The sequence below is a fragment of the Rana temporaria genome, chromosome 8, assembly GCF_905171775.1.
Source record: "Rana temporaria chromosome 8, aRanTem1.1, whole genome shotgun sequence".
In the NCBI taxonomy this organism is placed as follows: domain Eukaryota; kingdom Metazoa; phylum Chordata; class Amphibia; order Anura; family Ranidae; genus Rana; species Rana temporaria.
In genome coordinates, this window is record NC_053496.1 from 190,211,404 (window position 1) to 190,228,617 (window position 17,214).

At 56.2% G+C, this 17,214-nt stretch overlaps 1 protein-coding gene across 1 annotated transcript; it reads left to right on the forward strand.

Moving 5' to 3' along the window:
• The first annotated feature begins 8,915 nt into the window (after window positions 1–8,915).
• Window positions 8,916–9,965, forward strand: LOC120909781 (gastrula zinc finger protein XlCGF9.1-like). Its single transcript, XM_040321511.1, has one exon. It carries the CDS (start codon window positions 8,981–8,983, stop codon window positions 9,602–9,604), a length of 624 nt encoding a protein of 207 aa, XP_040177445.1. The 5' UTR covers window positions 8,916–8,980; the 3' UTR covers window positions 9,605–9,965.
• The last annotated feature ends 7,249 nt before the right edge of the window (window positions 9,966–17,214 follow it).

Genomic DNA, 17,214 nt, shown 5'->3' on the forward strand with positions numbered 1-17,214 from the left:
TATGTACACCCCGCCCCCAACGGTACAGACTCCGCCCCCAAACCTACAGACTCCGCCTTACACCGACACCCCGCCCCCAACGGTACAGACTCCGCCCCCAAACCTACAGACTCCGCCCCCAACGGTACAGACTCAGCATTCCACCGACACCCGCCCCCAACGGTACAGACTCCGCCCCCAACGGTACAGACTCCGACACTCCGTCCCCGAAGGTACAGACTCCGCCTTACACCAACACTCCGCCCCCGAAGGTACAGACTCCGCCTTACACCAACACTCCGCCCCCGAAGGTACAGACTCCGCCTTACACCGACACTCCTCCTCCAAAGGTACAGACTCCGCCCCCAAACCTACAGACTCCGCCTTACACCAACACTCCGCCCCCAAAGGTACAGACTCCGCCTTACACCAACACTCCGTCCCCGAAGGTACAGACTCCGCCTTACACCAACACTCCGCCCACAACGGTACAGACTCCGCCTTACACCGATACTCCGCCCACAACGGTACAGACTCCGCCTTACACCAACACTCCGCCCCCAAAGGTACAGACTCCGCCTTACACCAACACTCCGCCCCCGAAGGTACAGACTCCGCCTTACACCAACACTCCGCCCCCGAAGGTACAGACTCCGCCTTACACCAACACTCCTCCCCCAAAGGTACAGACTCCGCCCCCAAAGGTACAGACTCCGCCTTACACCGACACTCTGCCCCCGAAGGTACAGACTCCGCCTTACACTGACACTCCGCCCCCAAATGTACAGACTCCTCCTTACACCATAACTCCGCCCCCAAAGGTACAGACTCCGCCTTACACCGATACTCCGCCCCCAAAGGTACAGACTCCGCCCCCAAAGGTACAGACTCCGCCTTATACCATCACCCCACCCCCAATGGTACAGACTCCGCCCCCAAAGGTACAGACTCCGCCTTACACTGACACTCCACCCCCAAATGTACAGACTCCGCCTTACACCGACACTCCGCCCCCGAAGGTACAGACTCCGCCTTACACCGACACTCCACCCCCAAAGGTACAGACTCCGCCTTACACCAACACTCCGCCCCCAAAGGTACAGACTCCGCCTTACACCAACACTCCGCCCCCAAAGGTACAGACTCTGCCTTACACCAACACTCCACCCCCAAAGGTACAGACTCCGCCTTACACCAACACTCCGCCCCCAAAGGTACAGACTCCGCCTTACACCAACACTCCGCCCCCAAAGGTACAGACTCCGCCTTACACCAATACTCCGCCCCCAAAGGTACAGACTCCGCCTTACACTGACACTCCGCCCCCAAATGTACAGACTCCGCCTTACACCGACACTCCGCCCCCAAAGGTACAGACTCCGCCTTACACCGACACTCCGCCCCCAAATGTACAGACTCCGCCTTACACCGACACTCCACCCCCAAATGTACAGACTCCGCCTTACACCGACACTCCGCCCCCAAAGGTACAGACTCCGCCTTACACCGACACTCCACCCCCAAAGGTACAGACTCCGCCTTACACCGACACTCCGCCCCCAAAGGTACAGACTCCGCCTTACACCATCACCCCACCCCCAATGGTACAGACTCCGCCCCCAAAGGTACAGACTCCGCCTTACACCAACACTCCTCCTCCAAAGGTACAGACTCCGCCTTACACCATCACCCCACCCCCAACAGTACAGACTCCGCCCCCAAACCTACAGACTCCGCCGTACACCAACATTCCTCCAAAGGTACAGACTCCGCCCCCAAAGGTACAGACTCCGCCTTACACCATCACCCCACCCCCAACGGTACAGACTCCGCCTTACACCGACACTCCGCCCCCGAAGGTACAGACTCCGCCTTACACCAACACTCCGCCCCCAAAGGTACAGACTCCGCCTTACACTGACACTCCGCCCCCGAATGTACAGACTCCGCCTTACACCAACACTCCGCCCCCAAAGGTACAGACTCCGCCTTACACCGACACTCCACCCCCAAAGGTACAGACTCCGCCTTACACCAACACTCCACCCCCAAAGGTACAGACTCCGCCTTACACCAACACTCCGCCCCCAAAGGTACAGACTCCGCCTTACACCAATACTCCGCCCCCAAAGGTACAGACTCCGCCTTACACCGACACTCCACCCCCAAAGGTACAGACTCCGCCTTACACCAACACTCCACCCCCAAAGGTACAGACTCCGCCTTACACCAACACTCCGCCCACAACGGTACAGACTCCGCCTTACACCAACACTCCACCCTCAAAGGTACAGACTCCGCCTTACACCAACACTCCGCCCCCAAAGGTTCAGACTCCGCCTTACACCAACACTCCGCCCACAACGGTACAGACTCCGCCTTACACCAACACTCCACCCTCAAAGGTACAGACTCCGCCTTACACCAACACTCCGCCCCCAAAGGTTCAGACTCCGCCTTACACCATCACTCCGCCCCCAACGGTACAGACTCCGCCTTACACCAACACTCCGCCCCCAAAGGTACAGACTCCGCCTTACACCAACACTCCGCCCCCGAAGGTACAGACTCCGCCTTACACCGACACTCCACCCCCAAAGGTACAGACTCCGCCTTACACCGACACTCCGCCTCTTACAATATATAGACTCCGCCTTGCACTGAAACTCCGCCTCTTACAATATATAGACTCCGCCTTACACCAACACTCCGCCTCTTACAATATATAGACTCCGCCTTGCACTGACACTCCGCCTCTTACAATATATAGACTCCGCCTTGCACTGACACTCCGCCTCTTACAATATATAGACTCCGCCTTGCACTGACACTCCGCCCCCAAAGGTACAGACTCCGCCTTACACCAACACTCCGCCCACAACGGTACAGACTCCGCCTTACACCAACACTCCGCCCCCAAAGGTACAGACTCCGCCTTACACCAACACTCCGCCCCCGAAGGTACAGACTCCGCCTTACACCGACACTCCACCCCCAAAGGTACAGACTCCGCCTTACACCGACACTCCGCCTCTTACAATATATAGACTCCGCCTTACACCAACACTCCGCCTCTTACAATATATAGACTCCGCCTTACACCGACACTCCACCAGAGGTCAGGAGAATATAACGTCCCCCTTGTGGCCCATGTTGGGAAGTGGTTGTAGATTTCCTCGCTCTCCTGGCACCACGTTGATTGGCGGTTGGTTGCCAGGATACGATCTGGTTGGTCTTGCAGAATCCGGGACAGAAGTGGGCGGCACCCACCGGCATTGAACATGGAGATCCTTCCAGAGAACTCACCACATTCCTCATATCTCTTCACAGTGAGGAACCTTCCGGAGGCATTTGTGGAAGGAGAAGATCGGACATGGAGGGGGGCAGGAAGAGGTCCCCCGTTTTGGTGAAAATGGAAGAGGACTTGGGGAAGGTATCAGAAAGTATCCTGAGACTGACACTGGAGATCATCTACACCGTCACCGGAGAGGTGAGGGGCGCCGGATCGGGATGGTGGGGGGTTCTTGGATGGAGGGCGGTGGGGGGTGGGGGGATTGGATGGTGGGGGGTTTGGATGGAGGGGGGGGGATGGAATGGGGGGATTGGATGGTGGGGGGTTTGGATGGAATAGGGGGGGGGGGGGGTGGGGGGTTTGGATGGAGGGGGGTTGGATGAAGGGGGGGGTTTGGATGAAGGGGGGGTGGGGGGTTTGGATGAAGGGGGGGTGGGGGGTAGGGGGGGGGTTTGGATGGAGGGGGGGGGGTTTGGATGAAGGGGGGGGGGGGGTTTGGATGGAGGGGGGTGGGGGGCTTGGATGGAGGGGGGGTGGGGGGTTTGGATGAAGGGGGGGTGGGGGGTTTCGATGGAGGGGGGGGGGGGTTTGGATGGAGGGGGGTGGGGGGTTTGGATGGAGGGGGGGGGGGTTTGGATGGAATAGGGGGGGGGTGGGGGGGTTTGGATGAAGGGGGGAGGGGGGGGGTTTGGATGGAGGGGGGGGTTTGGATGGAGGGGGGGGGTTTGGATGGAGGGGGGGGGGGGTTTGGATGGAATAGGGGGGGTGGGGGGGAGGGGGTTCTCGGATGGATGGTGGGGGGTTTGGATGAAGGGGGGGGGGGGGGTTTGGATGGAATAGGGAGGGGGGAGGGGGGAGGGGGGGGCCTCTGTCGGGTTTGTAGTGGGAATTGCTGTATGAAGTCATCGTTCCTCCTCTCCCTCCCCATCCTAGGACTCTATGGTTGTGGAGAAGTCGGGGGAGGATCACGTATTGGAAGTCTTCAGGGATCCTCCAATGAAACGCGAGAGAAATAATGAGTGGAGGATTCTGGAACTCGCCAACAGAATCATTGAGCTGCTGAGTGGACAGGTAGGTGACCCTGGGAATTCTGGGTAATAATCTCATCCTCTGTGTCTGACGGGTAACATGCTTCATAGTCACCCCTCCCCCCTCAGGGGGCCGTCCTCTTCCTGTGTGGCCCCTTCTGTGCTCCTCTATCTACTGGTGTGCCATGACCTTCTGTCCTTCAGGGGAGAAGAAAAGATCGGGGGGTGGGTACAATAATGCCGGAGATAGATGACTGAGTTGGTGTTGTGGGAAGGTCCTCCTCCAGCAGGGGGTGGGAAGGTCCTCCTCCAGCAGGGGGTGGGAAGGTCCTCCTCCAGCAGGGGGTGGGAAGGTCCTCCTCCAGCAGGGGGTTGGAAGGTCCTCCTCCAGCAGGGGGTGGGAAGGTCCTCCTCCAGCAGGGGGTTGGAAGGTCCTCCTCCAGCAGGGGGTGGGAAGGTCCTCCTCCAGCAGGGGGTTGGAAGGTCCTCCTCTAGCAGGGGGTTGGAAGGTCCTTCTCCGTCGGGGGGTGGGAAGGTCCTCCTCCAGCAGGGGGTGGGAAGGTCCTTCTCCAGCAGGGGGTGGGAAGGTCCTCCTCCAGCAGGGGGTGGGAAGGTCCTCCTCCAGCAGGGGGTTGGAAGGTCCTCCTCCAGCAGGGGGTTGGAAGGTCCTCCTCCAGCAGGGGGTTGGAAGGTCCTCCTCCAGCAGGGGGTTGGAAGGTCCTCCTCCAGCAGGGGGTTGGAAGGTCCTCCTCCAGCAGGGGGTTGGAAGGTCCTCCTCCAGCAGGGGGTTGGAAGGTCCTCCTCCTCCAGCAGGGGGTTGGAAGGTCCTCCTCTAGCAGGGGGTTGGAAGGTCCTCCTCCGTCAGGGGGTGGGAAGGTCCTCCTCCAGCAGGGGGTTGGAAGGTCCTCCTCCAGCAGGGGGTTGGAAGGTCCTCCTCCAGCAGGGGGTTGGAAGGTCCTCCTCCAGCAGGGGGTGGGAAGGTCCTCCTCCAGCAGGGGGTGGAAAGGTCCTCCTTCGTCAGGGGGTGGGAAGGTCCTCCTCCAGCAGGGGGTGGGAAGGTCCTCCTCCAGTAGGGGGTGGGAAGGTCCTCCTCCAGCAGGGGGTGGGAAGGTCCTCCTCCAGCAGGGGGTGGGAAGGTCCTCCTCCAGCAGGGGGTTGGAAGGTCCTCCTCCGTCAGGGGGTGGGAAGGTCCTCCTCCAGCAGGGGGTGGGAAGGTCCTCCTCCAGCAGGGGGTGGGAAGGTCCTCCTCCATCAGGGGGTGAGAAGGTCCTCCTCCAGCAGGGGGTTGGAAGGTCCTCCTCCATCAGGGGGTGGGAAGGTCCTTCTCCAGCAGGGGGGGGGAAGGTCCTCCTCCAGCAGGGGGTGGGAAGGTCCTCCTCCGTCAGGGGGTGGGAAGGTCCTCCTTCAGCAGGGGGTTGGAAGGTCCTCCTCCAGCAGGGGGTTGGAAGGTCCTCCTCCAGCAGGGGGTTGGAAGGTCCTCCTCCAGCAGGGGGTGGGAAGGTCCTCCTCCAGCAGGGGGTGGAAAGGTCCTCCTTCGTCAGGGGGTGGGAAGGTCCTCCTCCAGTAGGGGGTGGGAAGGTCCTCCTCCAGTAGGGGGTGGGAAGGTCCTCCTCCAGCAGGGGGGGGGAAGGTCCTCCTCCAGCAGGGGGTTGGAAGGTCCTCCTCCAGCAGGGGGTTGGAAGGTCCTCCTCCGTCAGGGGGTGGGAAGGTCCTTCTCCAGCAGGGGGTTGGAAGGTCCTCCTCCAGCAGGGGGTGGGAAGGTCCTCCTCCATCAGGGGGTGAGAAGGTCCTCCTCCAGCAGGGGGTTGGAAGGTCCTCCTCCATCAGGGGGTGGGAAGGTCCTTCTCCAGCAGGGGGTGGGAAGGTCCTCCTCTAGCAGGGGGTTGGAAGGTCCTCCTCCTCCAGCAGGGGGTTGGAAGGTCCTCCTCCTCCAGCAGGGGGTTGGAAGGTCCTCCTCCGTCAGGGGGTGGGAAGGTCCTCCTCCAGCAGGGGGTTGGAAGGTCCTCCTCCAGCAGGGGGTTGGAAGGTCCTCCTCCAGCAGGGGGTGGGAAGGTCCTCCTCCAGCAGGGGGTGGGAAGGTCCTCCTCCAGCAGGGGGTGGAAAGGTCCTCCTTCGTCAGGGGGTGGGAAGGTCCTCCTCCAGTAGGGGGTGGGAAGGTCCTCCTCCAGTAGGGGGTGGGAAGGTCCTCCTCCAGCAGGGGGTGGGAAGGTCCTCCTCCAGCAGGGGGTTGGAAGGTCCTCCTCCAGCAGGGGGTTGGAAGGTCCTCCTCCGTCAGGGGGTGGGAAGGTCCTCCTCCAGCAGGGGGTTGGAAGGTCCTCCTCCAGCAGGGGGTGGGAAGGTCCTCCTCCATCAGGGGGTGAGAAGGTCCTCCTCCAGCAGGGGGTTGGAAGGTCCTCCTCCATCAGGGGGTGGGAAGGTCCTCCTCCAGCAGGGGGTGGGAAGGTCCTCCTCTAGCAGGGGGTTGGAAGGTCCTCCTCCTCCAGCAGGGGGTTGGAAGGTCCTCCTCCTCCAGCAGGGGGTTGGAAGGTCCTCCTCTAGCAGGGGGGTGGAAGGTCCTCCTCCGTCAGGGGGTGGGAAGGTCCTCCTCCAGCAGGGGGTTGGAAGGTCCTCCTCCAGCAGGGGGTTGGAAGGTCCTCCTCCGGCAGGGGGTTGGAAGGTCCTCCTCCAGCAGGGGGTGGGAAGGTCCTCCTCCAGCAGGGGGTGGAAAGGTCCTCCTTCGTCAGGGGGTGGGAAGGTCCTCCTCCAGTAGGGGGTGGGAAGGTCCTCCTCCAGCAGGGGGTGGGAAGGTCCTCCTCCAGCAGGGGGTTGGAAGGTCCTCCTCCAGCAGGGGGTTGGAAGGTCCTCCTCCGTCAGGGGGTGGGAAGGTCCTCCTCCAGCAGGGGGTTGGAAGGTCCTCCTCCAGCAGGGGGTGGGAAGGTCCTCCTCCATCAGGGGGTGAGAAGGTCCTCCTCCAGCAGGGGGTTGGAAGGTCCTCCTCCATCAGGGGGTGGGAAGGTCCTTCTCCAGCAGGGGGTGGGAAGGTCCTCCTCTAGCAGGGGGTTGGAAGGTCCTCCTCCTCCAGCAGGGGGTTGGAAGGTCCTCCTCCTCCAGCAGGGGGTTGGAAGGTCCTCCTCTAGCAGGGGGTTGGAAGGTCCTCCTCCGTCAGGGGGTGGGAAGGTCCTCCTCCAGCAGGGGGTTGGAAGGTCCTCCTCCAGCAGGGGGTTGGAAGGTCCTCCTCCAGCAGGGGGTTGGAAGGTCCTCCTCCAGCAGGGGGTGGGAAGGTCCTCCTCCAGGGGGGGGTGGAAAGGTCCTCCTTCGTCAGGGGGTGGGAAGGTCCTCCTCCAGTAGGGGGTGGGAAGGTCCTCCTCCAGTAGGGGGTGGGAAGGTCCTCCTCCAGCAGGGGGTTGGAAGGTCCTCCTCCAGCAGGGGGTTGGAAGGTCCTCCTCCGTCAGGGGGTGGGAAGGTCCTCCTCCAGCAGGGGGTTGGAAGGTCCTCCTCCAGCAGGGGGTGGGAAGGTCCTCCTCCATCAGGGGGTGAGAAGGTCCTCCTCCAGCAGGGGGTTGGAAGGTCCTCCTCCATCAGGGGGTGGGAAGGTCCTTCTCCAGCAGGGGGTGGGAAGGTCCTCCTCCAGCAGGGGGTTGGAAGGTCCTCCTCCAGCAGGGGGTGGGAAGGTCCTCCTCCATCAGGGGGTGAGAAGGTCCTCCTCCAGCAGGGGGTTGGAAGGTCCTCCTCCATCAGGGGGTGGGAAGGTCCTCCTCCAGCAGGGGGTGGGAAGGTCCTCCTCCAGCAGGGGGTTGGAAGGTCCTCCTCCAGCAGGGGGTTGGAAGGTCCTTCTCCGTCGGGGGCACAGGGGTCTTCAGGGTTGCTGGAGGAAGGAGGGTGGGTCTCCAGGGTTGCTGGAGGAAGGAGGGTGGGTCTCCAGGGTTGCTGGAGGAAGGAGGGTGGGTTGCTAGAGGAACCTTTTAGACCACACCAAATTGCTGATGGACTGCAATGCTGGCACTTCCATGTTCCAGAGAGAAGGGTGGGCACTGGATTGGGGACGAGGTAAGTGACACACAGATTAATGAGGAGGAACACAATCCCCTCCCCCTCAGAGGCGGAGTCAGTTCTAGGCTTTCTTGTATCCTGGAAGCCGGTTGTCAATAAATGACATTGATAATAGAAACCAGTGAAAGCCACATCCCACTTTCCTCAGACAGACCAATCAGCGAAGGTTTTGGGGTGATGGGCGGTCTTGTAAGTCGTCTTGTTTTGTGTCTTGCAGGTCCGCATCCCACAGAAGAGGAAGGCGCACCTGACAAAGGCGCACACTGGAGGGCGCTAGATAAATGGACGCAGACTAACACAGCAGCGCCCAATGAAGACGGGAACCTCACAAAGAGCTCCGCCCCCGCGGAGCAGTCACCATTTAGTTGCATTAAGGAGGAGATGGATGTGTTGGATGAAGAGGAAAGCCTCACCGGCGGTTCCACGCCTCCTGCCGACGCCCAGATAGATTACATCATCACCTACATCAAGGAGGAGGACGAATCGTATGATGAGGAGACTCTTTCCGCCCCTTTCTCGCCCCGGGAGTACGCCTCCATCTGTAAGAGGGGCGGGGAGCAGAACATGACGGCCATGTACCCGGACCCGGACAAGAGAGGGGACGATCCGGCTTCTACCTCCAGCCGCCAGTTTTTGAAAGGACGCCGAAGGGATGCACAGCTTCGCCGAGTGCGAGAAATGCTTCACCTGCAACAAGCACCAGCGGATCCACATCCGGGAGAAGCCCTTCGCCTGCTCCACCTGCGGCAAATTCTTCACCACCAACTCCAACCTGGTGGCCCACCAGAGGATCCACACCGGGGAGAAGCCTTTCTCGTGTTCGGAGTGCGGAAAATGCTTCACCAGCAGCTCAGACCTGGTCAAGCACAAGATCATCCACACCGGGGAGAAGCCCTTTCCCTGCTCCTCGTGCGGGAAATGTTTCACCAACAAGTCCAACTTGATTAAACACCAGAGAATCCACACGGGCGAGCGGCCCTATTCCTGCCCCGAGTGCGGGAAGAGGTTCACCAGCACCTCGCACCTGGTTACACACCGTAGGACTCACACGGGGGAGAAGCCATATCCCTGCCCCGGCTGCGGGAAGTTCTTTAGCAATAAATCGCACCTGGTGGAACACCAGAGAATCCACACAGGGGAGAGACCTTTTCCTTGTCCCGAGTGCGGGAAATGCTTCACTCAGAAGAGCAACCTCAATAATCACCTGAGAATTCATTCCCGGGGGAAGACGGAAAGTCGTCTCCGAGGATCAGAAACCAGATCTGACATAAACTGAGAAGCCGACCCTAAAGACATGGCTTTGGCCACCCCGGGTGCTCCAATTCTAGACTGGGCCATGACTCCTGGGTAACGGGTATCGTAGTCTACATTGGTCAGGAAATAATGCTTCCCAAACTTGCTGGTGCCAAAGAATGCCAATGGCTCCTCAGAAGCACCATCAGATACTCTGCTGGTCAGCACTGCACACCATGGGCTTCCGAACAATGTCTTGAGTCGCATGTTCTTGGCTGACCTTCCATGAATACCCATTGGAGATGCCAACTGTGGTGACCTGGCCAAGAGAGGAATTCTGGCCGAGAGGAAGAACTTCTGGCCGAGAGGAAGAACTTCTGGCCAAGAGAGGAACTTCTGGCCAAGAGAGGAACTTCTGGCCAAGAGGAAGAACTTTTCCCCAGAGAGGAAGAACTTCTGTCCGAGAGAGGAACTTCTGTCCGAGAGAGGAACTTCTGTCCGAGAGAGGAACTTCTGTCCGAGAGGAGGAACTTCTGTCCGAGAGGAAGAACTTCTGGCCAAGAGAGGAAGAACTTCTGGCCAAGAGAGGAAGAACTTCTGGCCGAGAGGAAGAACTTCTGGCCAAAAGAGGAACTTCTGGCCAAGAGAGGAAGAACTTCTGGCCGAGAGGAAGAACTTCTGGCCAAGAGAGGAACTTCTGGCCAAGAGAGGAAGAACTTCTGGCCGAGAGGAAGAACTTCTGGCCAAGAGAGGAACTTCTGGCCAAGAGAGGAAGAACTTCTGGCCGAGAGGAAGAACTTCTGGCCGAGAGGAAAAACTTCTGGCCAAGAGAGGAACTTCTGGCCAAGAGAGGAACTTCTGGCCAGTAGAGGAACTTCTGGCCAAGAGAGGAAGAACTTTTGCCCCGAACTTGGAACTTGACCTAAGGCTCTCATAGGTTCGGAGCTGGATCTCTGAACATGGTGGGGGCGGGCTTCCTGCCACAGGAGTCTGACCTTGGAAGGCTTGCCATGACATGGACATTTCTGGAATACCCGGGACAGACAGAACCTTCAGAACTGGAAGTGTATGTTCAGGTCATGTTTGTAAGAGGTCTGGTTATGAAGGCCCGACCTTAGAAACCGGACTCCACAACTGGATGGTCAACACGAAATCTTCTAAAAAAGGATCTAGAAGTGAGAAGATAGACGTTTAAAGATCGGTCGGGTTGTGAAGGGCGGGCCAGAGTTCTTCTTTAGGGATCAGAACTGGATGTTCCACCCAAAACCTCAGAAGTGGATGTTCAGATGATGGAAGTTTACAGAGAGAGGTCGGGTTGTGGAGGGACCAACGTTTTGGAAATCGGAGTCCACAGTTGGATCTTTGAAAACAGATCTAGAAGTGTGATGAGGAGGGTTCAGCCATCAGGAGGCGGATCCATAGCCATAAATATCCAGTGTGAGGAACCCTAAAGATGGCTCCAAGTCTTTCTGAAAAGGCAGCAGCAGGCCCGGACAGGCCTATAGGGCACACATTTGCCCGGTAGGCCGGGGCCACATGTCCTAACAAGAACTGGCTAATGCCCGGGTCTTTCATTCCTGGTAGCGGGATCCACAGTGGCCGGCCTCTACACACACATGAACTGTAATGACATCCCAGTCTTAGTCCGGAGGGTTCAATATTGAGTTGGCCCCGCCTTCTTTGCAGCTATAACACCTTCACCTCTTCTGGGAAGGCCGTCCACAAGGTTTAGGAGGGTGTCTATGGGAAGGCCGCCCACAAGGTTTAGGAGGGTGTCTATGGGAATGTTTCACCATTCTTCCAGAAGACCATTTGTGAGATCAGGCACTGATGTTGGACGAGAAGGCTTGGCTCACAGTCTCCACTTTAATTCATCCTAATGGTGTTCTATGGGGTTGAGGTCAGGACTCTGTGCAGGCCAGTCAGGTTCTTCCACCCCAAACTCGCTCCTCCATGTCTTTATGGACCTTGCTTTGTGCTCTGGTGCGCAGTCATGTTGGAACAGGAAGGGGCCGTCCCCAAACTCCTCCCACAAAGTTGGGGACATGAAATTGTCCAAAATTTCTTGGTATGCCGACGTCTTAAGAGTTCCCTTCACTGGAACTAAGGGGCCAACCCAACCCCTGAAAAACAACCCCCACACCATAATCCCCCCTCCCCCACAACACTATAATCCCCCCCCACACCATAATCCCCCTAAACCTTGTGGACGGCCTTCTCATAGACGCACCCCTAAACCTTGTGGACGGCCTTCCCATAGACCCACCCTCCTAAACCTTGTGGACAACCTTCCCATAGACACACCCCTAAACCTTGTGGACAACCTTCCCATACACACCCCTAAACCTTGTGGACGGCCTTCCCATAGACACACCCCTAAACCTTGTGGACGGCCTTCCCATAGACCCACCCTCCTAAACCTTGTGGACAACCTTCCCATAGACACACCCCTAAACCTTGTGGACAACCTTCCCATACACACCCCTAAACCTTGTGGACGGCCTTCCCATAGACACACCCCTAAACCTTGTGGACGGCCTTCCCATAGACACACTCCTAAACCTTGTGGACGGCCTTCCCATAGACACACCCCTAAACCTTGTGGACGGCGTTCCCAGAAGAGTTGAAGCTGTTATAGCTGCAAAGGGCGGGGCCAACTCAATATTGAACCCTACTGACTAAGACGCCATTAAAGTTCATGTGCGTGTATAGGCAGGCGTCCCAATACTTTTGGTAATATAGTGTAGATGTGGCATGTGTACACCTTTTGGCTGCTGCCTCTGGAGCGCCCTGTCACATTAGCCCGGGTCTCGTCAGGACATGGTCTGCTCAGGCCTGGACACCATGGAGCCTCCATTACTGGATCAGTCTGTGACTCTCTATTCTCTGAAATGTGAAGCCAGTCCAATGAGCTGCAGAGAATCTCGATGACATCAGAGACCTCAAGAGTTTTTTAGTCAAATATTTCTATTTATTGAACTTTGTGGGGTGTTTGTGAGTTTCTATGCTGAGCATTCCCTCTCTATCACATCTGAGCAGCCCATGTGACTATAGAGTAACACATGTGGGCGTATACACAATAACAGGCCACTCCCTCTCTCCTCCTCCATCCCCTTCAAGAGTCAGCACATCGTCTACATTCCCTAGTTGTCATTGCTCGTTAGGACCTTCCCGTCCAGCTCATCTGTGGACCTTCTCTTGAGTAGACGTTGGTTTTGGATCTGTTGTGTTTTCGGCTAAAATGGGTAATTTTCAGGTTTCCAATCATGCATCTCACATCATTATAACTGGACTCCGGGGTCCCAGCAGAAAACCATCCACCATGTAGATAGGTGGAACCTCCTGCCGGATTTATAACCCGACTCTGGGGTCTTAGCAGAAAACCATCCACCATGTAGATAGGTGGAACCTCCTGCCCGATTTATAACCCGACTCCGGGGTCCCAGCAGAAAACCACCCACCATGTAGATAGGTGGAACCTCCTGCCGGATTTATAACCCGACTCCGGGGTCCCAGCAGAAAACCACCCACCATGTAGATAGGTGGAACCTTCTGCCGGATTTATAACCCGACTCCGGGGTCCCAGCAGAAAACCACCCACCATGTAGATAGGTGGAACCTCCTGGAGGATTTATAACCCGACTCCGGGGTCCCAGCAGAAAACCACCCACCATGTAGATAGGTGGAACCTTCTGCCGGATTTATAACCCGACTCCGGGGTCCCAGCAGAAAACCACCCACCATGTAGATAGGTGGAACCTTCTGCCGGATTTATAACCCGACTCTGGGGTCCCAGCAGAAAACCATCCACCATGTAGATAGGTGGAACCTCCTGCCGATTTATAACCAGACTCCGGGGTCCTGGCAAAAACCATCAACCATGTAGATAGGTGGAACCTCCTGCCGGATTTATAACCCGACTCCGGGGTCCCAGCAGAAAACCATCCACCATGTAGATAGGTGGAACCTCCTGCCGATTTATAACCAGACTCCGGGGTCCCAGCAGAAAACCACCCACCATGTAGATAGGTGGAACCTCCTGCCGGATTTATAACCGGACTTTGGGGTCCTGGCAGAAAACCATCCACCATGTAGATAGGTGGAAACTCCTGCTGGATTTATAACACGACTCCGGGGTCCCAGCAGAAAACCATCCACCATGTAGATAGGTGGAACCTCCTGCCGGATTTATAACCAGACTCTGGGGTCCTGGCAGAAAACTATTCACCATGTAGATAGGTGGAACCTCCTGCCGGATTTATAACCCGACTCTGGGGTCCTGGCAGAAAACCATCCACCATGTAGAGAGGTGGAAACTCCTGCCGGATTTATAACCAGACTCCGGGGTCCTGGCAGAAAACCATCCACCATGTAGATAGGTGGAACCTCCTGCCGGATTTATAACCCGACCCCGGGGTCCTGGCAGAAAACCATCCACCATGTAGATAGGTGGAAACTCCTGCCGGATTTATAACCCGACTCTGGGGTCCTGGCAGAAAACCATCCACCATGTAGATAGGTGGAACCTCCTGGTGGATTTATAACCCGACTCCGGGGTCCCAGCAGAAAACCACCAGCCATGTAGATAGGTGGAACCTCCTGCTGGATTTATAACCCGACTCCGGGGTCCTGGCAGAAAACCATCCACCATGTAGATAGGTGGAACCTCCTGCCGGATTTATATCCGGACTCTGGGGTCCTGGCAGAAAACCATCCACCATGTAGATAAGTGGAACCTCCTGCTGGATTTATATCCGGACTCTGGGGTCCTGGCAGAAAACCATCCACCATGTAGATAGGTGGAACCTCCTGGTGGATTTATAACCCAACTCCGGGGTCCCAGCAGAAAACCACCAGCCATGTAGATAGGTGGAACCTCCTGCCGGATTTATAACCAGACTTTGGGGTCCCGGCAGATAACTATCCACCATGTAGATAGGTGGAACCTCCTGCTGGATTTATAACCAGACTTTGGGGTCCTGGCAGAAAACCACCCGCCATGTAGATAGGTGGAACCTCCTGCTGGATGAGAATAGGTGCTGCACAATCTATTTTAGGGGCTCCTCTGAAAGCACTGAGTGCCGCCGTAGCCTTTCCTAGAGACAAAGCATGAAGACTCAGAGACTACCTGGGCCATTCTGTAAACACCTACAAAGAGGAAGCCAATCAGCGGGGGGCTTGGGAGGAGGGCTTGGGGGGCTGGAGCCCCGAATGGGTCCCCGAAAAGCCCTGAGTCTCAGGAATGCAGCTCTCCCTCGTTAGCCGCGAGCGCCGGGACCGATTTGATCCCAAGCGCCGGCGAATGCGGCCGAGTGCCATAGCAGGTCCCGCCTTCTGGAGCCTGCGCAAGGTCTATGATGGACGTCCCACTGGTCCAATGCCGGGACCATGGGACATGTGGCGTCCATCATAGGCACTGCAGTTTTCAGAAGGCTGGAATTACAATGCGGCCGCCGTGCCACACTAACCCTAAGGTCATGTATGTGTATGTAGGTCAGTGTAAGTGGGTCATGTACGTGTATGTAGGTCAATGTATTCAGGTCAGGTAGGTCAGTGTATGTAGGTCAGTGTATTCAGGACAGGTAGGTCAATGTATTCAGGTCAGGTAGGTCAGTGTATGTGGGTCAGAGTATTCAGATCAGGTAGGTCAGTGTATTCAGGTCAGCGTATTCAGGACAGGTAGGTCAGTGTATTCAGGTCAGCATATTCAGGACAGGTAGGTCAGTATATGTAGGTCAGTGTATTCAGGACAGGTAGGTCAGTATATGTAGGTCAGTGTATTCAGGACAGGTAGGTCAGTGTATTCAGGACAGGTAGGTCAGTATATGTAGGTCAGTGTATTCAGGACAGGTAGGTCAGTATATGTAGGTCAGTGTATTCAGGACAGGTAGGTCAGCGTATTCAGGTCAGGTAGGTCAGCCTATTCAGGACAGGTAGATCAGCATATTCAGGTCAGTGTATATAGGTCAGCGTATTCAGGACAGGTAGGTCAGCGTATTCAGGTCAGGTAGGTCAGCCTATTCAGGACAGGTAGATCAGCATATTCAGGTCAGTGTATATAGGTCAGCGTATTCAGGACAGGTAGGTCAGCATATTCGGGACAGGTAGGTCAGCATATTCAGGTCAGTGTATATAGGTCAGCGTATTCAGGACAGGTAGGTCAGCATATTCAGGTCAGGTAGGTCAGTGTAGGTAGGTCACGGCTCAGCCAAGAAAAAAGCCTGCGTCACAGACACCACCATCTCCCCCGTTTGAACTTTGGGCTGAAGCCCCGGGTCTTTTTGCCACCAGGCAACGCCCCTGCCAATCAGAAATCACCAAAGCATTACTGACGGCAAACAAACATTTTGATTGGATCTGATGACTTTCATGTTTTTTGTGCTTCTCCAATGGCGGTCGTGGAAGTCGCTTTCTATGGTCCTAGACTCGAGGGTTCCATGTGGGGATCTGATATTTGCCGTGTTATGTGGATAACGGGGAGATTTACTAAAAGGGGAGCACTCAGAATCTGGTGCAGCTGTGCATGGGAGCCAATCAGCTTCTTTAATGAAACTCTGACAAAAAGAAACTGGAAGCTGATTGGTTCCTTCGCAGAACTGCGCCAGATTCTGCACTCTCCAGTTTTAGTAAATCTCCCCCTATTGGCCACAGAATGATCCACAAAACTGACACCAATTCACAGACTGCAGTGTCCGTATAGAAAGGATGTCCAAGTTGTAGATCTTTTCAGACAGATGACCAGCATCTCATCTCCATGTCCCTCAAGAAACCATTGGTGGTCCCAATTTGTTAGAGATTTCCCTTAAGAAACCATTGGTGGTCCCAATTTGTCAGAGATTTCCCTCAAGAAACCATTGGTGGTCCCAATTTGTCAGAGATTTCCCTTAAGAAACCATTGGTGGTCCCAATTTGTCAGAGATTTCCCTCAAGAAACCATTGGTGGTCCCAATTTGTCAGAGATTTCCCTCAAGAAACCATTGGTGGTCCCAATTTGTCAGATTTCCTTCAAGAAACCATTGGTGGTCCCCAATTGTCAGAGATGTCCCTCAAGAAACCATTGGTGGTCCCAATTGTCAGATTTCCCTCAAGAAACCATTGGTGGTCCCAATTGTCAGAGATGTCCCTCAAGAAACCATTGGTGGTCCCAATTGTCAGATTTCCCTCAAGAAACCATTGGTGGTCCCAATTGTCAGAGATGTCCCTCAAGAAACCATTGGTGGTCCCAATTGTCAGAGATGTCCCTCAAGAAACCATTGGTGGTCCCCAGTTGTCAGAGATTTCCCTCAAGAAACCATTGGTGGTCCCAATTTGTCAGATTTCCTTCAAGAAACCATTGGTGGTCCCCAATTGTCAGAGATGTCCCTCAAGAAACCATTGGTGGTCACCAATTGTCAGAGATTTCCCTCAAGAAACCATTGGTGGTGCCAATTTGTCAGATTTCCTTCAAGAAACCATTGGTGGTCCCCAATTGTCAGAGATGTCCCTCAAGAAACCATTGGTGGTCCCCAGTTGTCAAGAGATTTTCCTCAAGAAACCATTGGTGGTCCCCAATTGTCAGATTTCCCTCAAGAAACCATTGGTGGTCCCTAATTGTCAGAGATGTCCCTCAAGAAACCATTGGTGGTCTCCAATTATTAGATATTTTCCACAATG